Source organism: Haliaeetus albicilla, chromosome 21, assembly GCF_947461875.1.
Source record: "Haliaeetus albicilla chromosome 21, bHalAlb1.1, whole genome shotgun sequence".
In the NCBI taxonomy this organism is placed as follows: domain Eukaryota; kingdom Metazoa; phylum Chordata; class Aves; order Accipitriformes; family Accipitridae; genus Haliaeetus; species Haliaeetus albicilla.
In genome coordinates, this window is record NC_091503.1 from 5,909,414 (window position 1) to 5,932,682 (window position 23,269).

Genomic DNA, 23,269 nt, shown 5'->3' on the forward strand with positions numbered 1-23,269 from the left:
GTTTCCTCTTTTCCCAAAGAACAATGTATTTCCAATACAATTACCCACACATCTTCAGTGTGTGTTCATTGTTTATTATGATTTTCATGCAAAACTGAAAATACTCCATGTAGCTCAAGTGACCAGTCACAGGGCTTACTGGAAAATACTGCTGTTCATTATACTGCAGTCTGTTTTTCTAATATCCAACTCCCCAAAGGACAGCAGAATTTTATGAGAAGTAAATAGCTGTTTCCTGAACATTTCCAGTCTCATTATACAAAATGGAAGAGATATGGTCTGTTCAGACCATTTTGTCTGGGAAGCCTGAACGATACTTGCTGACTTGAGGTCAGGAAAGTTCTAGCTTACTTCTCCGAAAATCACAAGGGGGGAACATGCTGACCAGTCATTCTCTGAAGGATCCAGACAGTAATGCCTTTCACTGTGCTATTTTGTTCTGGGTTTCTCTAGTCTCCCACTTGAACAAGGAATTGCATGAGGCAAAGGGGAAATCCTTCACGCCAGTTTGCAATCAACCCTTTGTAGCTGAAGGGTGGCTCCACAGGGCTTGTCAATAGAGGAGATAATGAAAGTACCGGATGTTTTGGGTCAGCCCAGAATAAGACTAGAAAAGATTCCTTCCAGCACTCATGGACTCTGCATGCCTGTTGAACAGCCTAGCACGGAGGCACTGAGAAATTTGATTTTTGCATCAGAGCCTTAAATAAGAAGCTTCAAACAGTTTGAGAACAACTTCAGATCTTCGGACACAATGATATATTTACTTCTGGCTTTTCTGATGTGCCTACTATACATTCTTCTAGAGACTTATTAGAGGACAAATCATTCTATTTTATTTTTATAGAAGGTAGTGGCATCTGATATATGCAACAAAACCCATTCCATTCTTAGTAGGGATTATCTGTTTTGTGTAGGCTATCAAACTAATTCAGCTTCAAACCCAATCATCTAAATCAAAAGTAATTACAGCACACAGTATACGAAATACTTGTTAAACTGCATTCAAGATCTGAGTAAAAAAAAATTTAAAAAATGAGATCACCTTTTTGTACTGTACAAGCGGATACTGTAACTTCTCTGAGGAAAGAATGGAGGTATTCCACACCAATTTACGTAGCTTTAAAAGCTGAATTTCTGCTCAACTGAAATATAACATTACCTAAGCAAAATGTATCCCTTCTTGTCTTGATGGCAAAATGACTCAAATCACTGTTGTGTGTATGTGTAAGAACAGGCAACATATGCTTTTGTCACATTCTAAAACATAGTCAAAATTTTTCTGAAGCTATTTTGTCTGCCAAGAAACAGTAAGAAATGTGATTTTACACTTTTTATGTATGGACTCTTTCATTTTGTTGCAAATTCTTCCTTTCTGCTTCATGTTCTCAACAGGCATAAATTTAATGAACAATAGTCATGGTGAACTTTTAAACGAGAACCAACGCTCATTTTGAAGAAGAAATAACAGATTATGGCATTAGCTACATCAAAGCCACCAAGAAATAAGTTCGGTGGTATAAAAAAGATGGAGTTTATTTTCATGTGGCTGAACATGGTGGGTATTACACAACCTTTATAAAAGACTCTGAATTGAAGCTTTTTAAGATACTGGGAGAGATAGGAACCGTTTTTAAAACATCATGAATTATAAAAATAACATTTCCTTCTGTTACAAAATATTTTTTAAGATGTTAAACAAAAATTTACATACATACATACCTACCTATTCAGATGCAAAAAAGTAACATTCTTTATGACAGTTTTTATTTATTCTCTTTTCCCACATTTTGCTGGGTTTCATTCCTCCTACCGTTAATCAGGCCCAGAATACTTATTATGAAATATGAATACAAATTCACTTTTATTTTTTAGGCTGTACGGATTTAATTGATTCCTGTAAGACTCAATAACAACAAATCCACATGAGAATTGCTAACTGATGTCTGTTAGTCCAAGTAATAACTGAAATCAAGAAATTATTTCCCTTTGCTGGAAAGGTTTTTAAAAAAATGTTACTTAAATATAATAACCCATCTTTCTGGCTTATTATATATGTACATTTAAATCTAGCCATAGAATATTAGCGTAAGTTGGCAGACACATCAGGAAACATTCACTATGAACTCAGTTCAGAGGACTTAATATGGAGACGAAACTATCTATGGAATTATATTTGTGCATGGAATTCAGTTAAGAATGAAATTAAATTGCAAGAACACTTTATAATTAATAGTTTGAATAGACTGGTATAAATATAGGAAATTCATATATATGATAACTGTGTGATGGCTTGACCATTTACATTTTGACTCTTTATAAGCAAGTCAGTATTTACATTACACAGTGCACAATACTTGACTATTTAGAAGCCAGCTAGCAAGTCAAAGAATAACAGCCTACGAAAACTGAATCATACATTCATTGCCACAGATAAAACTTTCTGTGTCAAGATTCATACAGTTTGTACAACTTTCAGCCAAATTTTACTTCTTTGAAAGAAATTAATGTGCAAAACCATCATTCAGAAAAATTAAACCATCATAATAAAAAATTCAGTAAGATTTAGTTTATTATAAATATTAGATATGACCATTCAAAAAGCACAGAAGATTTAAATAACTGTTTTTTTTCCCTGAATTTCTTTTCTCCCTGCCTTTCCTGCAAAGATTTAAAGTCTCAGGAAGCGATGTGGAAAAGCTTACACTGCTGAAGTTCATGGTTCAATAGGTTTACACGGTAAAATATTTTCATCATTGTATCTGCTTATTCAGCATTCATCATTACATTTTAATTACATACACAGGTAACTTTCAAAGTCTATTGCTTACCTTCTTCAGGGAAAGAATTCCTTCCCTTGTTTCTTTGTCAGTAGATATGGAGAACACCCCAGAGCCATCACCATTTATAATCGTATACTTCATGTCTGCATTTGAACCAGTGTCTGCATCATTTGCTTTGATTTTGCCAACTGCTGATCCAACTTGAGCTGATTCAGGAACATAGAGTTGATAATGTTCTGAAGGGGGGAAAAAAAAAACCACAACAGCTTGGACATTGTTATGTGCTCGATGCACTTCTGAGTAACGGGAGAGTATTTCATATGCAAAACTGACAAATAAACCTATGAACTTATTTAAATTCCTGAAAGAATTCAAAAGGGATTTGTATTTTACTTGGGATGCCTTCGTTCCCTATTCAAAATCCAAATTATCTAATGCAGGATTTTAGTTTTCAGTTATTTTTGCTGTTCATCACATAACACAGGAATTAACTCTGAAGCTTACTTCAAAACAGTATTTTTAAAAGTTTATCTTCTCCATAACCAAAATATATTTATCTCCACCAACTTACCATCAAATGAGTAGTCAAATGGCTACTCTTGAACTGGAAAAATCTTTGTATAATTTGTTTTTCTGAAATTCAATCAGTTTTGCAACATCACATCAACATTTTTGCAACACTGAATCAGCACACATTTTGCAACATTGAATTAACATGTATTTTTTTCTACAGAAAAATATAGTAAATCTGAATATTTTACCATTACCACTTTATAGTGGTTTTGTTGCAGCACAAAACACTTTGCACACAAATTTTAATCGGTATCCATGGTAAAGGAAAGTGAACATAATGTGTACATAAAAGTTTTACACAATTGTGCCCATAAACCACCCATAACAACTATGACCGCCTTTCAGTGTTTTTATAACCTGTTAGGTTAATCATTAGAAAATGAAATATTTTTTTGAAAGGTAATTTTCTTCACTGTTTCTATCCTCTTGGATTAAATCTCCTAACAGGTGCAAACTTGCCTGGGGGACAAGAAGGTGCCACAAGGAGAAAAAAGTGGCAAACAGACACCATGCGATTACATAAACCTCAATTTGTCTGAAACTAGGCCACAAAAACAGCTCAAAGAAATTTTCTCCTATAATGCTAGTGTTGTACACAGCAGGGATGCAGAAACCTACCGGCACTAAAAAGGAGAATACACGTTCAATAGAAGGTGTGCACATAGCAAATCTCTCCCCTCCAACAACCCCCCATCTGAATCCCCCCCCAACAGCCTGCACACTTCACATCACAGGCCAACCACCACTATAGAAAAGAGAGCAAAATAACAACTTCTGTTATTACAGATCTTCTGAAACTGCAGAGTTTCTTCTATATTCCTCTTGGGCATTCTGCGATAGTGAATGCAATAGTGCAACACTGAGGTGCAGGACAGTGGCACAGAAGATGCTACGTATCAAAGCTAACGTGTTGTTACAGTTTGCCGAGTTTAAACCAGCTAGCATGACTGCAGAGCTGCTCTCGGGAAGCAGGTAGAAAGGCAAAATTTAAATTGAATTCAGAGATAAAACCTGCATTATGGCAGAAAACCACTATTTGTTGGATGGATTGAAGAAATTATGAATCTACAGAAGTTGCAACTGCAGAGGGAATGGATGTTATCACTAAAATAAAACTAACTTTAGACACCTGTTAGAAAATAGAAGGTTTTATTACAGATGTCTCTAATTCCTTGCACAATGGTTCCTAAACTTATTTATAGTCTTGAATTGTTTTTTTAATACTAGCTGATAATACTAATAAACAAATGGTAGTGTGAGAAGGATGGAAGAGTGCACTAAGCTTTGTTAGTCCAAAAGGAAAGAGAGGTTTCCTAGGGGAAAAAAAAAAAGTTACCATGCATTAAAAAAGCTCAAGGGAAACAAGAAATGTCCAGTAGAACAAGAGAAAAAGTATAATTTACCATGTAAAGAAGAAAATACCAACACTGATGTAGCAGGAAAATTGCTTAGTAGTTGATTCAATTAAAACACACCGTTAGCTCTTTGACGCAATTCTTTGATATGCATATAAAAGCCACCTTCACAAATTTCCAAATAAATGCTCTGCCATGCATTCTTTTGCAATGCTTCATGCTTACAGATGATGTCAACTGACATTTTCATATTGCTGGTTGCTTTATTTCATACATAAAATTATAGTGATCAGACAAGATCCATTTTGGAATTTACTTATTGTTAAAATAAGTGTGAAATGTGGTCTTTTGACACTTTTGCTCTGACTATTGCATTCCAAAAAGGAAAAGGTTGAGACCGTAAAGAATATGTTATGTAGAGGCCATAAAGAATGTGTTATATAATCAAGCCACTTCAGGAACTGGAAGTGTTATAACCCATATGATAGGGTGAACTAATTAGAGACTTCCAAATAGTCAAGCTAGTTCAAATATATCCTCATGACACTACACTCTGCTTTATAATCACACCCCAAGTGTTAGCCATCTGTTTCAGAAAATCATTTTACTGATACCAGCTTCAAACATTCTGAAATACTAAAACCTCAAGCAAAACAAATATTTGAAATCGCTTATTAATTATCTGTCAGTATTTGTAGAACTGACGTGTTTCAAAAAAATGGATGGAGTGAAAAGAAAACTGTTAAAAAATAAACCCTCTTAGATTATAAGGTCAGGAATGTCTCCCAACAAGTATTTAACCACTGCTTCAGAGACAGCCTGAAGATGTCTCATACAGACGTGAGCCAAATAGATAATTACAAACAATACTATCTAAACCCAACAAACACATAAGAGGATAAAATTCAGCAACATGGTTAGATAAAATATATTATAGACATTTATTTAGACTAGCGGTGGAAACTGGGAATGTTCTACTAAACACTAAATTGTTGTAAACTTTATTACTGGAAAGTAGAGGAACCAACTAAAGGCTGAACTGAACATTTCCTTGGGCATTGAATAAATTTTGATAGGATGTTAAAAATAATGTGGGATGCACATACTGTCAATTTATGATTCTTTATGGTAAGCTATGAGTCTGTCTCAACCCTCTAAAAATTGGTTGGGAAGTTAGGAGCCCTGAGGAACAGATACCAGTCTGTATTAAAACTGTTTCACCAAATCTGCCCAAGTTGAACAGATTGTTCCTACGGTCCCAGCATCACAGCCTTCCAGGAGCTGTTGTAAAGCAGAAATTTCAAACAGTCTTGGGGATGCTCTGAACTGTTCTAGAGGGGCTGCCCAGTGGGTTACGGATCAAGATTTTGTAGAGGTTGATTTGGTTCTCAATTTTTATATTAACATTCATTCAGATGCATTCACTTAGCTCATGAAAAGAGTAAATTAATACTCTTTTCCAGTTAATGTACTGTATAGGATAGTTATATCACTTTGCAGGATTTAATCTATGCTAATTGAAACATCGTTCAAATGCATACAGGTGATCTTCATCTTTCTTTCAATAAACTATATGGCTTATCTGTCATTATAGTACAGAAACAATTTATTGATCTGTAGAACAATTTACTTCTCATTTCAATAAGCCTACAGGCAACCTATAATGCTGTGTTTTACCCTCAGAAAAGCAATTCCTCTGTCTGAATCTCTCTCAAAAAAATTATGACAGTATTTAATGCAACTCAATAAGCATGTTACTTTATTGTATTCATTAATCTATTTTGTTGATAGTTTTGACTTCCTTTTATAGGTTATAATGTCCTCTTGAACAGCAGGAATTACCTTACTTAACAAAGGAAGGGAGGAGAGGCATAATACTGAACGAGCAGAGAAATAAGCAAGTATTTGGCCTGCTTGTTACTTGTTTATCCAAGGTATAGTTTTAGTAACATAAGGATAAATACTGCTTGGTGATGAACCAATGGATGCATTCGTTCACACATCACAGCTCATACGCCGATACCTTTCTCTATCTACTAGCAAACTGATAAACACAGCAACTGATTGCTTTAACACAAAATATCACCATATCCTAAATGTATATCAAAGTGCTATGTGAAGAAAGTTTGCTTGAACCCACAACTAGCTAAGTACTCAGTCATGAGCCAAACTGATAACATATGGAGAAAAAATGGACAGTGAGCCAGGCTCAAATTCTGATTATTCAGACTGGCAGCCAATTAACAATCAAAATTGTGGCCAAAACTATTTAATGTCTTAATTAATGACCTGAATGACAGGGTGCATGTACTTGCAGCAAGCGAATGGACAGTATCAACTTGGGAAAAAGTGGTCAATGTGCTGGAGGGCAGGGCTGCTCTTCAAAGGGACCTGGACAGGCCGGAGAAATGGGCTGACAGGAACCTCACGGCGTTCAATGACAGCGCCGGGGGAGGAAGAATGCCATTCACCAGTACTTCCACAGGACTTTCCTGTCGGTATTGAATACCCAAATACACATTTTTTTATGCAAATGGTGTGGGAAAAACAACATATACACTCCATAATCATCACTAATGAGCAACTTAACAGTTGGGCATGATCTGTAGCAGTCTCTAGAGCTGTGCTGTGTTGAGGATATTCTATGCCATTTATAGGAGGACCACGGCTACATCAGGCACCTTGGGTCAGCAGAGAGCAATAGCAACACCTGTAAAAGGCATATGCTCCATTTGGACGTGTTTCGTTTTGTTGTTTGTTTGTTTTTCCCTGGCATTACCACAGCTAGGATTGTGGTCCCACTGGGGTTTAGGTTTTTATCCTTTATAAAGGATACAAAAATGAAGGGAGATCTGAAGACTAACCCTTAAAATGGAGTGGTCCTGCTCCCAATTCTCCATCAGTAAACAAACAAAACAAACAAACAACCCCCCTCATTCCCAAAATCATTACTGCCTCATTCAGAACCCTTACAGAATTTTTTTTTATTATTTCAAAATTATTTTGATATGTATGATGTATGTAATGAATAATCTACCTTGCACATAGAAATTCTCATAGACAATACCCAATTAAGTGAAATAAAAACCACTGCTAGACTCCATCCTAGTTAGGAGTAAAGTTGATGCACATAGCTGGCATTAAAGCTCAGTATACAGAACACATATTTTCTACAAATATTTAGTCAGACTATAAATATATTTTTGCCCCTCCCAGCTTCCCTTTATATTTGAATTCTGCAAACAATTCTCTGATCAAGTTTTATTGTCATGAATTCTTGTTAAAGAAGATTTTGAATCCAATACTTAAATATTCTGGAGAAGTATTATATTTACTTCCTTCAATTTTTACAGTAAAAATCTGGTTATGGGAATCACACTTATTCTGCTCAGGAAATAGAATATCATGAGACTTCCTATGTGATCAAATGCCATTAAACAACTTATGTCAGATTTCAGTAACAAATGAAACAATCTGGTAGCTTTAACTTCAAATTTTATGCGAATAGGAGAACATATCAATCTTCTCACAAACTAATATAATAAGAAGACAATTAAACAAATCACTTTACACAGTATTTTCCAGTCTATGGAAGCATGCACTCAAAGATACATATACTTTATTTCTTATCTCTTAACTCTCTTTGGTACATAATGAACATCATCATCTCTTAAGTAATGTATTCCTCATCTCACATGTCCATCTCTTTAAGCAGAATTCATAGATGAATGATTGATTCTAGCACATTAGAAAGACACAATATAAGAGAAATTTTAGAAAATCAGTCAGATCACTGAGGCTTGTCCCTTTTACCACTCTGTTTCCTCAGGACATTATTGATGCTAGCTGCTTTTTAAACAGTCCTTGTGCAGCAGCCTTGCTAGGCAGGTGATTCTAAATACTTCTTCTGGAGAATCAAAAAAGCACCATATTTCTCTTACATTTAAGACTAACAGCTCTTGTCTCTTGGCCTGACACATTCAAGTCACACACCTTCATCAGGTAATACAAGCATATAATAGCATTTTTCCCCTTTACATGCGCTCCTGGCTGTCACAGTCAGAAGGAAACTCAGGTTCTGAAAATTGATAGAAATGAAAGCTTGCTAGCTCATATTTACCTGCCCCACATTCAGCTTCTGATGTGACACTTTAGCTATTTCTAAACAAAAAACAGTTAAGGTCAGGGGGCCTGGAGATTTACCTGTGATGATTCTCTGTAAAGGCAGAAAATCAGTATACTGAACACCAACCGTACTCACAAAGGACATGTCACTCACTGGTCATTCACTCTGGAACCTGAGCACACACTTTATAAACACAACTAATTGAAAAAATTCTCCGCCTTTAAGAATATGAGAGAAGCAAAATACTCGTTAGCACCAGAATTATGCTGTGTGGCTATTATGTGAACATGTACTATAACCAATTTTAATAGCTGTTTTCTTTGACAAAGGAAACAGCTTCTAAAATGTATACACCCCATGAAATGCATTGCCAGATTTTTACAGCAACCTTTAACACAGTCCTAACAACATTCTCAACAAAGAAAATCTTGCTACCTTTCTTTCCTTACACAAATAACTAAAACTTGATTTTTATAAGTCTATACTGAAATACTGTTTACATTTTATCAGCACTAACACATAGAATTTCTAGGTTAAAGGTAATTATTTATATGTCTTTTTTTATATCAAAGTTCCCCTGTTACTTAAGATTTCCCAATAATATACTAAAATGTTCTGGATTAATCTTTATGTCTCAAGTTAGCTGAGATTAGCATGTTGGGCAAGAATTCAGTTTTGGAGAATACTCTCAGTATTAACCAGAGGTGTTTTAAGAGCACGGCAAAAAGAATTCTCTTTGAACAGCCCTTAAATTTTCTCATGAGAACCCACCCTTTAAATCTCATTATGTTGACTCAATTTCACAACAGTACTAAGAAGAAGCTACATTTAATTTTTAATACCTGTTTTGGACATAAAAAACATTAAGATAGGCTGCTGTATTTCCTTATCACCTAGAAATATCTAATTTCCTGGCATTTCCCCTGGCATGTGCAATTATGTTACTCATTTTATCTTTTAATGAGATATTAATAATTGCCTTTCAGTAGACTGATCATGCACACCAGGCTCATCCTGCCTACTATTTACACAAAGAGCTGTTTCTGAAGCTGACTTTGTCTAACCACCGGGAAGGAAGAGTGATCCTCCCTAAATCTTACAGATGGAAAAAACAATCAAATCATATGACTATAATCTACATTTCTTTAGACATCCTGGAACACATATATGATAAAAATTGTTGGTAATATATAAACTATAATTCTAGAAAAGCATATCCTAAATTGTGAACCGCCTGTGGAAACAAACAGTGAATATGGTAGTACAAAAAACTTATTTGTGGAACACAGGAATGAGAAAAATGAGAATAAAATAAAATTTCCAGGATGGTAACTTCACTTTTGTAGAAAGGGAATAAAGTTCTATGCAGGAATATATGTTCTGAAAAACAAAATATTAGGGTTCTGTGCAAATCTGGTTTTAAAACAACTTTCTACGTGTCCCTCTACTCTGATTTAAGGTCTTCCTAAAAGACCTAAGCATCTCTTCAGCAATAACTGATACCTGGGACTACTCAATTGCAATACATTTTACCCTTAGTATATTATAGCTAGTAGCTATTGGGAATAGTCACAAAGGTAGTAAGTGTTGTAGTGTGAATTATGAAAAAGGCATTCCTCTAAATATCATGAAAAAAAATCTTATTAAATAAGCAACATTTAAATGTAGAACAATTTCTGGAATGAAATGCTTCCTCATGCTCCCTGGACACTGGATCGTTGCTGGACTTATCTTCATCATCACATAAACAACACAATGAACAAGAAACTAGACTACTAGGTATGAACAAAATCTAATTAACAAAGGTGCAGTTGATCAGATTTCAGCAATCTTAAGCCAAACCAGCTATCGAGTCCTTTTCTTGTTTTGTTTTAAATCTGAGTTTCCTGAGGACACACAACTTCCGTAATCATTTTAATTCAAAAGCGTCCCGTAACTTTTAACCCCCGTCCAATTTCACACAAATCTAACAGAAGGGCAGAGGCCTCCCAGATGTTATGATTCTACAAGCTGCTTAACAATTACTGGTTGAATAGAAGAGAAAGACTTGCTAAAAGAAAATCAGAGAAAATTCCGCTTTACTCATCTCATTTGGCAGGAGCCAAGTGGTCAACCAGCAGGCAGATAGCTCTGGACTAGCCGCCACAGGAGGACGGGACAGTCTACAGTGCATGGCAGTGGGGAGTGAGATGATGCTGATGGTTATGTATGGGCATCATAGGAACTGGATGTACTATGTGGAACTGGGGATACGGAAAGGACCATACTGGAGTATAAATTCCAAAAGAAAATCAACAGCAGATACCTTTGCACTTAATTAGCTAAGAGTTATATTAACAAGGCTGAACACCTTACTAGCACAGAACAGAGTTAATGTCTACTTCTGGGATGTGAGCTTACTTTTTCAGAACTAACTGGAGTATCTTCATACAACATTCCCACTTAAATATGGCTGTGTACTTTTCATACAATGACATTGTAAAAAGTGAAGCCAAACTAATTATGCATATATGTAATTTCACATTATATCTATATACTGCCATGAAACAACCAAGACTCAACAATCAAGCGTTATAAAAAATGTTTTAAGCCACGACTCGTATTTGAATTCTGCTTTATCCTGAAGAACTGAGCTAGATGTATCGAACGACAAAATCTACAAATGGGGTATCAGGGAAGTAATTTCCTTGTAAAATTAGACTCTACACACAATAACTACAGATCTCCTACACACCGTCCAGAGTTTAATCGTTAGCACTTGATGTACAAAACATGTCAGTGGAAGCATCTGCCTAGTGTGATGATCTTGATTCAATCAGAATCTATTCATCCTAAACAAAGCAAAACATGCAGAATCTATTCATCCTAAACAAGACCAGAGAGAATTAATGAAAGAAAACTACACAGAAAATTCTGATGTAACTCAAGGCTGATAACAGTGTCAACAGTAGACAGAACATTTTCTATCAGATTACTGAAATAAATTTATGACTATGAAATTAGGGCCCTCAGCCATCAACCAAGTGGATCCATCAGTGGTAAAACTAACAAGAACTGAGAGATGCTCATTATTGAAAAGCAAAAACCTTCCCATGCAGAGCATTGTCTGTCAGCTTACATTAAATAGATAGTTCATTTATAACTGGACTCTCAAAAGAAATGAAATTTGTGGTGATGAAGAAAAAGGCATCAGTGTTGTACAAGATGCACTGAAGTAACTGGTAAGCAAAATATTGAACTGGTATCAGGCTGTTCTCCCACTGAGTTCACAACCCCTTGCCTACTTCTGAGACATACTACTGTGTTTTGCAGGCAGAATTCTTCAGCTATGTTTCCTATTCCAGAGATTATTATTACCATGAATTTCAGAACTGCAACCATCAGACTGATAAAATTATGCAGTAATGCTTCCCATTCTTCCTCCTAGACTCTTTGGTATTTTGGAAAACTGTAGCTTTTCTGTTAGTAATTTCTTTGAAAGAAAGTCAGCTATATTTACAGAGAGTACAGAAAAAACCACAGTAAATTCATTTAAGCAGATATATTTACAACCTCTATTTCTAAGTTTTAAATAGATTTTTAAAGTGTTTCAAGGGGGACAAATCCCGCATAACTTACTCCATATGCATCTCTACTGAACACTGATCTACCAAAGCCAGAAAGGTACGATCTTTTAAATATATACAATAAAGCATATTTCTAAGTAAAACAAATAATAAAAGCATTGATCAGATGTGTTACCCAGCATGTTCTCAAGTAAAGTACTCATACAGTTAGAGTCAGATTCAAAACTCACAAGTATGGTAACGGAGAAAAGGAAACTAACCAAAAGAAAGTCTGCGGTTTAGCTGAGGCTCAGCCTGTCCCAATGGTTATACACTCGATATATGCAGTTTTGGTTAGCACTTCCCTTGAATTCAACTCTGAATGTGACAAGCCTCAGTAAGTCTCATTTAGCATTCCGTCTAATAAGGAAATTGAAGAGAAATTTAACTGAAAATCATGGCATTCAAAGAAAAGAAAAATAAACAGTGAAGCTTATTTCTGTTAGTGCAATACTCATGTATTATTTTAATAGTTCATGATGTTAATATGGCCTGATTTTAGATGGTCTATACTTTCGTTCTGTATTACTTACATATAGCTACCACTCTTTTGCAAAGTGTTTAAATTATACTTGTTGAAAAGGAGTAAAAAAGCAATGTTAGAGTCATAACTGTGGTATAGGAATCCTGTGTAAGGAAAGATAAAGCAACTGTTTGTACTCTACAAAACCTGTTCTAGGATTAGTATTTTCTGTTTAAAATGATAATGTTAAAATACATTTTTAATTTTGCTTTGTTAAATAATGAGTTTTCATTAAATGCGAAATGATGTTTTGTCATTTTCAGTGTTATTTTTTGCAATTATTAGAATCCCTGAGAATGTATAGAATAGAACCTGAACATTTTATATTTCTTCCATTTCTGAAAAAATATTAATACAGATAAAGAAATGTATGTGACAACGTACAGTTCTGCCTGCTAGCCAGTTTAATATCCAAAACCTTCCATTCAAAATAAAAGAGGCCAATTCTTGAAACCTGATATGTAGGGATCCATTTGTCTCATGAGTTTGCAGGAAACCTGGGACATTTTTTCTACTTTAACTATTTTAGATGTTATATTTGTTCAAAGATATGCCTTACCTTTTGCCTTTCCAATAGTTAGGAAGTATTAAATAGAGTGATGGATGCAATGACAATTCTGTGGAACATAAAACCAAATATACTTTATTTAAGGCTGTGTTTCAAAGGCTTTATGTTTTTATGTGTTTGCGAGGCACAGAAAAAATATTCATTTCTACAACAATTTAATGAGCCAGAAATACTGCTTGACCAGATTTTACGTAACGTGTATCGCCAGGGAGCTTTGTTTTTCCCCGGAGCTTTGTGATCTCTATTATTGTTTATAAATCTTCTCATTCAAACAGCTTAATGTGTTTCCTGGTGGAGGTACCTATAGCTAACAGTCCATTATGTTCTACAAGGGCTCACGCAATGTCTTGAGTCCACATTACAATATTCTTACTGGCCTTGAGCCAATCTGCAAAGGAAAGCGGGTTTATCTATGCAATTGCATTCCAGAAGACTTTTAAATAAATTGTTGACTGAATTCAGAATTCCTACAAGGCTCCAGCTGCTGTGTCAGATCAATGTGCACCCAATGAGTTGCATAATAATGAACTTCCTATTAGTGGTCATATTAAGATATTCTAAGAGTATTCTAGCATATACTTTTCATATATGCATGTGAGAACATTCAGTTTGACATCAACATCAACAATTCATTTAACTAGGATAAAGGCAGATTCCACCGTAGCTCGGCAACAGTGAGAAACAGCTTGGATTTTGACCATCTGTAATGTAAAAAGTGATCTTAAAAGTTTGCATGGGTATAGAGAAAAAAAATAGATGTGTATGGAAGCAGGCAAAGGCATGCTGGATTAAATCTTTTAATGTGTTACCTTTTGTTGTGGTCTACCATGGGAACAATGTAATTCACTTGTGGATCAAAATCACACAGTTATTGAAATATACATTCAAAAAGGACGGGAGAATGGCCCACATATGACAAGACTATTGGTTTGTCACCCATCTCACTCTTACTCAGTGTTTAATTGAAAGAAATCTTCACTTTCAATATTCTAGCATATGCCATCTCTGTGCTTCATCTGAAATCACTGGAGAACTGAAAAATATTGGTGAATCCAAACACTTCTCAAGCTGCCTTCTCCCCACGAATTTGAATACTAACTGGATTTTACTAATAGCTTCTTACTTCACTGAAAATCAACACGATTTTCAAATCAGTTATATGCTGAAATTGTACATACTCTGAGGAAACCTGGGTGGATTGTCGTTGACATCAGTGAGTGTGATATTTACAGTTGTTGACCCTGACAGCCCTCCGACCTGCCCAGCCATATCTTTGGCTTGAATGACAACGGAATAATGCTCTCTGGCTTCCCTGTCCATGTTGTGCAAGGCAGTCCTGATGACTCCTGTGATGGAAAGAAAACAGACAAACAAAAGAAAGATCAAGATTAGCTTGTTTGAGCAAGAAGAAAGGCTGGGTATAACCTTTCTTTTCAGGAAAGGTGGAGAATGGCAGATTTTCTGGAAATGCAAAGCTGTTCTACAATCAAAATAAGCTGGCTTCAGTTGTTCGTGTCTTAATATATATGTATAAATATAAATATATATATAAAAAACAATGCCAGATGCTGCTAGACAATCAACTTGCTTGAGGATGTGAAGAAATTAAAATCATATATCAGAACAATTATTATATTAATAAATAATTAATCCAACTTATATAACATATAACTGTTTAAATAGCTATTTAATAGAAATATTAATGAATGAAAACTCTTACCCCACTGAAGAAGACAGAAATTCCTTTTTAAGAAAAGTTAATTTCTGAATTAAAATGTGACATACCTCTTAAAACTACCCAAAAGCTAAAATTTCTTATTTGACAGATCTCAAGCAACTACACTTTCGTATTTGATACATGTCAATCACATACATTTATGTTCATAAGTGTCTTACCTAACACCTAACCATAAAGTGAAAGATAAGCTATTATTGGTTTTACTACAGTAGAGAGAGAAAACCTAAAATTCTATTTATTTCTATCCATCACCATCAGAAATTTTTTTAACATGTAGCCAATTACACATGCAGAAGCAAAGATTACAACAAAGGAGGAACAGTCAATTCCATGGGCTCAGTTTCAGTTATGGGACATTTTTCACTTACGATGGTGCCTGTGAATTAGGCCCTGCTAATTTCTTTGATCACAGGCTGACAGAAACCTCATGGAGTTCAATAAAGGGAAATGTCAAGTCCTGTGCCAGGGAACCAGTACATGCTGTGGACAGACTAGCTGGGAAGCAGCTTTTCAGAAAAGGATCCAGGGGTTCCTCAAGCCGGACAGGAGCCACCAATGTGCCCTTGCAGCAAACAAGGCCAACAGCATCCCAGGCTGCATTATGAAAAGTGTTGCCAGCAGGTCAAGGGAGGGGATCCTTCTCCTCTGCTCACCACTGGTGAGGCCACATCTGGAGCGCTGGGTCCAGTTCTGGGCTCACGAGTACATGTAAGACACTGATAGACTGGAGTGAGTTACGCAGAGATAAAGAAATATGTGAAATGCTAAATTTATTAACATTAAATTTTCAAAAAAACTGCATTTGTAGCATAACTTGGTTTTGGACTCTTAAACTGAGTGGCTATTATACCTAGTAAGAAAATATACCATAGCATGATCAGATGTTGCTTCTGGGTAAATTCTGAATATATAATAGCCATTAACACAAAGCAACTTCAGAAGAAGAGCCTTGCTCTTCTACACAACCTGCTCTACAGCATGATTCTCAAGATTTTTGATTCCCACAGTCTCAGATGATGCAAAAAGTGACTTCCAGAACACTATTTTTCTTGTACTTTAAGATTACTTTCTTTTGATGTCTTTAGTAAAACCATTTAGCCATTATTACATACAAACCAGAAATTTTCATGTAGCTTATACCATTGTTTCCATACTATTCTGAAAACAAATCACACATAAATAAGTAGAACTATCCACAAAGAATAACATTTTAAAGTATCCATGAAGATTCAGAATTATTTTAACACAGTTTTGCACTGTAAGTTCTGTTTCATCAGAAGCATAGATTCTGGACAAGCTGGCTAAAAATAGTATACCAGTCTGGTTTAGGTCATCAGTGTTTTTTTCCTTTAAATGACACAGTTACAAACACACCTTTTTCCACAGATTTCACCACATTATACTGAAATGAACCACAATTTATACATACTGTAACAGAAAGGCATTGAGACATTTGGATAAAAGGCACTGATATAACTTAAATATGCAGTTTCATCAAAATCAATATCGTTCACAAAATCTGGTAATACTGTTCTGAAAATTCATTTTACTGAAAAATAGGAAGATAGAAAAGTATTAAAATTAAAAATGCTCTGCATTTTTCAAATAAATTGCTTCACTTTTTCACATTGAAATGAAATTTATTGGAATATTTAATGTTTATGTATATGCATGGAAGGAATATCGGATTTTTTTTTAAAAACTTCAATTTCAATTTGAAACAGACCAAATTTTACACAATGGAACATCTGTCTTCTGTACAATCCTCATAAATGCACTAGTCACTTACATTTTTAAACTGATCTAAACAAACAGAAATTCCTCTGAATTACAATTACTTTCCTCTTCCTTTTTGCTTCAAGGGGTATGGTACTGAATCAATGCTTGTAGGCAGTTAATAAGGATTTGTGGATGACTAATCATTTCATATCTCCCACTTGCATCAGATTTCTCTTTTCTGAAAAATGAGTAAATGAAAATGGGCAAGTTTTTAACTCCAAAAACTTGTATCCAAAGTTTAGAATAAGAAAACTGGTTTTAAGCTTAGGATATGCTGAAGGACAGGAGATAACGGAGGGTTTAGTTCTCTCTCTTTTCTCGGTTGCATATACATATATACATCCTAAAATTATATCATTGGTATGAGGTATGTAACTACTGTGAGGACCCTGATGCTCTGTCCTCGTCACTAGCAGCTCTACCAACTGTTCTGGCAGTACAGCACTAAAATCATATTCAAATTTCTTTAATGAGCCCAAAAGGTGTAAGGAGAACTTTCTTGGTCGCCTTTTCCAATAAGGTAATATGAAATGCTCCAGCAATTCCTTTTCAAGCAGGAGTTGCCCTGAGTATCTTCAGTAGACTTGGCAGGGGCTCCTATATATCCCACAGGAAGACAGGAAGTTCACATTAAGGAAGACATCTCCCTGTCTAAAACGGTGCAGAAAGAAACTGAAAAAGAAAACTGTCACAGGCTTTTTAAATTTAAACACAGCCTTAATTTTGCCTCATATTTGTTAGGCAGCACTGCGACCCTGTTAACTGAGTACTTTTCAGCTATGTTTCCAATATTTATTCATCTTTACTAAGAAAGGAAAGGAAAGCAATAAAAAAAAGCAAGATGTAGACATCATTACGGGGACACCCCACCCTGTTTCTGGTTTTAAGTGAAGAATTTTTACCAAAGTTTGACTGCTATGTCAAAAATTGCGTACAACATATGGAGGTTTATATCTATTGGAATGGAGTTCAGAAGGACACATAGCTCTGGACCTCTGGCCTGCTGAATTTAGTCATACCTATTTCCATCGTAAAATTATGAGAGATGCGTTTTCCCACATGGAAGGCTCTCCCTTTTTTAGAAGAAAAAGAACACACTTTTTCTTCTAACTTCTTGTCTACATTTATTCACCTCTAAATCATACCAGGTTTTGTTTGTTTGTTCTTTTCTCTGACAATTTCTACAGTCTTGGAAAGCCCGTTTTCCAATTTGAATTTATCTTCCTTGACTGTGGATGACCAGAAATACACCTACATTCCAGATGAGATTTTATCACTGCCTATTCTAATTACAACTTTTTTTTTTTTTTCCAGAATACATCACACTCGTGATTCATCTATGATTGACTAATATACCCAGGACATTCTCCTCCAATGACACTTACAAATTAACGAGACCAGAGTTACTGCAGACTCATAGAATATCTTGAGTTGGAAGGGACCCATAAGAGCCAACAGGTCCAACGCCCTGTTCCTCAAAAGACTAACTAAAACTAAATTATATGACTAAGAGCATCACCCAGATAGTCTTGTAATTAGTTCTGCAACATGGCCTTTACTATATAATACTATTTAATTTTATTATGTTCTTCTTGCTCTTGCCTTTGAAGACATAAGCTTCTTCCTCTGTACTGACAATTCCTTACAACTTTTTGCAATCAGGAAATTTCTTCATGACTGTCCTGCATTTATCCTCAAAACTTCAGACAAAACTGACTGAGAAGAACATTGAGATGAACGATTGATATGTCTACTACTGTGGATAGCTCCTTTTCTTTCCTTTTACCCAATGCCTCTGGATTTGAGAAAGCCCTGAAAATAAGTTTATTTTTGGCAAGTTTTACTTCCTTCTCCACTCAGGCTCTCTGAACTCATTCCTGATACTGAACTGCAGTCAATTCCTTTTTTATTTTTTTTTCCAAGTTTTCTTTAAGATACTTCTATGCTCTGTAGCATCTGACAACGTGTTATGTTGTCTTTTTTAGCATTCTGTGAAGAACCATTTTACTTGCACGCTTGCATGTAAGAAGAGCTACAACAGAAGGCTCAGCTGTAACTGAGACTGTAAAAATCAAGACTTTTTAATTCAAGTGCAGGCAATTATTAAGAAAATGTCTGCCACAGCCAAGTGCTTAACTATGCATTTACCAAAGTATTTAACTATGTACTTACCTGACAGTCTGGTACACTTGAAGTATTTTATCTTATTACTTATAAAAAACAAGAACTTATTTTAGATTCAGTAACCACTGCAGAATTTTAGCCAGCTTTATCTTACAGCCTACTCCTGCATGATGTGTGAATAGAACCTTCCCAGAATAAACCATGGTTCATTTTAACATTTTAAGCTCAAAGGTTTTCTATCTAGTGGGAAAAAAAAAACCAAAACCAAAACAACTCCACTTTAATGACAGACTAGTTTGTCATGGGCAAGTTAATTTTGTTTTAAAAATTTCCATTCTGTTATTGGATCATGAGCCTGGTCACTAGAGATTTCATGAAGGGCCAGTAGGTCATACTAGATCCCCCATATTCTATTTTCTAATATATCTGTCACGATCACAACCACTAAATGGTTCAAATGTAATTTTAAATATTTATTTAATAACTATTGAAATGTGTGATTTTACCAATTACTCAGGGAAGTGAACTGTTGCAGATGGTAATTTCATTAATATTATTTTTACTTTGTGAATAAAAGCTCTATTTTTATCACTGCTTTGCTTTAGGATATGTAGTTCGCTTATTTTATTGTAACTTAATATTCTGAATATATTGTATATATTAAAATACATCTCAAAATCTAATATTATTCTACCTTGAAAGAATTAGACACATCCCTTTTAAGAGAAAGCACATTTTTTGTAGGGTTTACATTTTAAGACAAATACTGAGCAAGTACAAGTCAGTAGATGCATTCCTTTTTTCTTAAAACTTCAGAATAAACTTCAAATTTCAAAATCCCAATAGACTTTGACTTGGATTTGTGATTTAGTTCAAACTATAACTGTAAACAAAATGTGCAATACAGAGATCATGGTCATACTCCATATTCTGAATGCTTCTATGACATACGTTTTTAATCTAGTCCTTTGAGTCAGATCTGTTTTATGTAACTAACATTATACATTTTGTTCCTTTACAGGGATATCACTAGACACTTCATGGCTAAAAGTCAAAGCACTATAGAAATGACAATTAGTGGTCAATTTTCTTCTATGGTCATGATTATTGTACTGAAAGACACTATGCCCTTTCTTAAGGGGAATTATCATTGAAATAAAATACATGAATCCAACATTGAAAGACAACTGCTGTAATAAAATAGAAATTGCTGAAAAATAAGTATATTTGAAAAAGAAAATAGTAAGGGTTTTTAAATAGTAGGTTAGAATAGTGTTCCTTGGGTATTAAAAGAAGGGGGGGATTAACCAGACTGATTATATTACAATGGACACCCCCCCAGGGGAAAAAAAAAAATCTATCCAATTTACTAATACTAAATAAAACCTTCTCAAAAATCTTAATGAGCAACAGCCTGAATTTACAAAATAAAAAAGTCTTGTGCCAAAGCCTCCTGAATTAAGGAATCTGAAGAAAGCTTCACTGACTCAGTGGAAAATACACCAATTTATGTAGCAATTGCATGGATGCCAAATGTAATCATACCACCTTCCACTGTTTTCATAATGCAAAGCATATTCCAATGAATTAAGAATTTGCTGCCATGCTGCTCCCAGAAAGCAGACAAGAAACTCTAATCTGCAATATGCAATTGCTGCAAATCAAAGGAATATCTTTTATAGAAAGACCATTGCAAATGGCCACCCTATTTGAGCAGGAAGCTGTCATTTTTTCTCTTGCTAAAAGTTAAAGCACATGTATATGGATGGCAGGTTTGCCAGCTCTGTTTCAGTTAGTATGGTTCACAGTTTTTTAAAGTACATTTCTCTCAGCCTCATGTAGCCTGGTTTAATCAGCAGGACATTATTATCAGGGATAGTTTTCCACTGAAGTGTTGTACTTGTCCCACTGTCTTCAGACTGTTGCTACTTCCAAATCACTACGCCATGGAAGAGATATTTTCTGGATTTAGTGGTGGTGGATTGTTGGTTTACTGCACTGTGATTGTTGTCATTCCTGTAAACATCAACTTTTCACTTTGGCCTAGACATCATCAAACTTTTCAGGAAATTTAGCATTTAAACAAAACTGACTTTTTTTGGTGCAGATCTCATTATCTAAACACAACCCCAACTCTTTTAAGAAACCTATGTCTGGTGTGGCTCTATATGGCTGTAAAGGTACAGGTGTCTTCTCATTTGTTCTGTTAAGCTGTATAGACACGGTTCTACTGTCTGAGGACCTCTGGGCAGGCTGGACCATAAACCTGAATTTACATGCACAGAAAGAAGCTGAATAAAGTTGGTCTTACACCAATCCCTGTAGAGCCCTGGTGGAATCTCTTCCTTTCATGATGATCCAGTCTTGATGCTAACTTTTTGCTACCTCCAAGGTAGCCAGTTCATAGCCATTTAATATGTGCTTTGTTGCTCACTACTTACTGCTATTTAACTAGAATGGCATGTGACATGGCAGTTATCTTTTTCAATACGACTTGCCATTGCATAAAACAAAAAAAATCAGGTTTCTTTACCATGACCTATTTTCCAGAAAAACACATGGAAAGGCACTATTGCTACTTCTATTTTTTTACTGGCTAAATTCTTTCTCAGCTCCTCTATTTTTCCTTTTCTTTTTGCCTAAACTTGCCAGCTTCATGTTATAGATTTCCTTTTGCTTGGCCTTTCAGAAAACTGACACACATTCACATTCTGCAAATTTCCTTATTTACTTCTTTATTCAGGGAGATTCTATCACCCTTCCTAGTTTTGGGACTGGGCAATAATTATAGTTCTCCATTAATGTAATCTTGTTTCTAGAAGAGTCAACATTTCAGGGTGAAAAATAGGAAAATTCTGCCAATTTTTCTGATGTGCAGATTCTGAAAACAGTTCAGAAAGGGGGTAATTCCTCCATTATCAGAAATTGTTTATCAATATGTTATGTCCTGAAAATGTGCAGGTTGTTTCTTTTGAAGTATAAATTGCACCCAAGTTCCTATGAATTTTCAGACAGCAAAATAGAATTAAACGTTCTTTCAAACAAATCCCATATCTGAGTGGTTTTGACCTCTCCTGAAATTGCTTCTCCATTATTGAAGATTTTATTTTTTTCGACATAAAACTGTTAGAGATGAGATATCGAGGACTAGAAGAAAGCCTTAAGGACAGACTTTGACTTGAATAAAAATATTCTTGTGTCTAGAAGCAACATGCCACTATATACTACTTCTCTGCATAAGTGTGCATGATGAAATAATGCAATTTGTAACAGAAGACACTTCAGTGGTTTTGCACTCACTCATGTGATTACCTTGGAACTGAATCTGAATTAGTGGCATTTCTAAATGGTCAGATTCTCCAACCTGAACCATACAGTGGTCAAACTCTGATGTGTTCCTGTTAATGCAGTAGGCATGTGCCTCAGGTAAAGCAGCATGAGGCAAGCCTACAGAATTATGATGCTACTGCTGTGTTGAAAACTTATTTTTCTTTTTTTGACAATTCAGTTAAAAATGTATTTAAAAACCAAAGAAGAACCTGTACCCTAATTAGGAGTGGGGGGGAAGATAACTGTTTGCTCAAAGCTGGTAACAAGTGATTGCTGGTTGTATAAAGAAATACTTAAAGTATTATGTGCAAGACAGCGATGAAACATACCTGGATACAGATATACATGACTAACAGATAACTTCATGCTGCTTAGATACTGAGGACTTCTCCATAACAGATTACTTGTCAGGTAGGCAAGCAGAGGAACAAAGCAAATGACGTGAGTGTGAAGATAAGGCAAGGGCAAAGAACACCAGAACGGAGGAAGTTACTCATTAAGTGTGATTTCTTCAGATATAAACTTCTTATGGGTGTATTTAATCCTTGGTGAGAAGGGATAACCTTATGACACGAGACGAACAAATCAATTATGTAAAAAGGGGATACATTCAGTAACCTCTGAACATAGCAGATGGGAATTAAGTAGAGGAATCTTCTCAAAGGAAATCCCATTTGACAAGAAAGAGCTTAAAACTATCTGAAAACTAACTACTTGTATTCACAAGCTTGGAAATACCCCTCTCTTAAAATAGAAATAGTATTG

General features: G+C 35.2%; 1 protein-coding gene across 12 annotated transcripts in view; it reads right to left on the reverse strand.

Annotated features, from left to right (window-relative positions):
- CDH18 (cadherin 18) overlaps positions 1–23,269 on the reverse strand; it is a 506,683-nt gene that overhangs the window by 49,727 nt on the left and 433,687 nt on the right. For all 12 annotated transcript variants that reach the window (XM_069808908.1, XM_069808906.1, XM_069808901.1 and 9 more), the window contains 2 exons: positions 14,712–14,879; positions 2,832–3,019 (listed from right to left, as the gene is read on the reverse strand). In XM_069808908.1, coding sequence (XP_069665009.1) covers positions 2,832–3,019; positions 14,712–14,879 — 356 coding nt within the window. The remainder of the gene's footprint in view (positions 1–2,831; positions 3,020–14,711; positions 14,880–23,269) is intronic.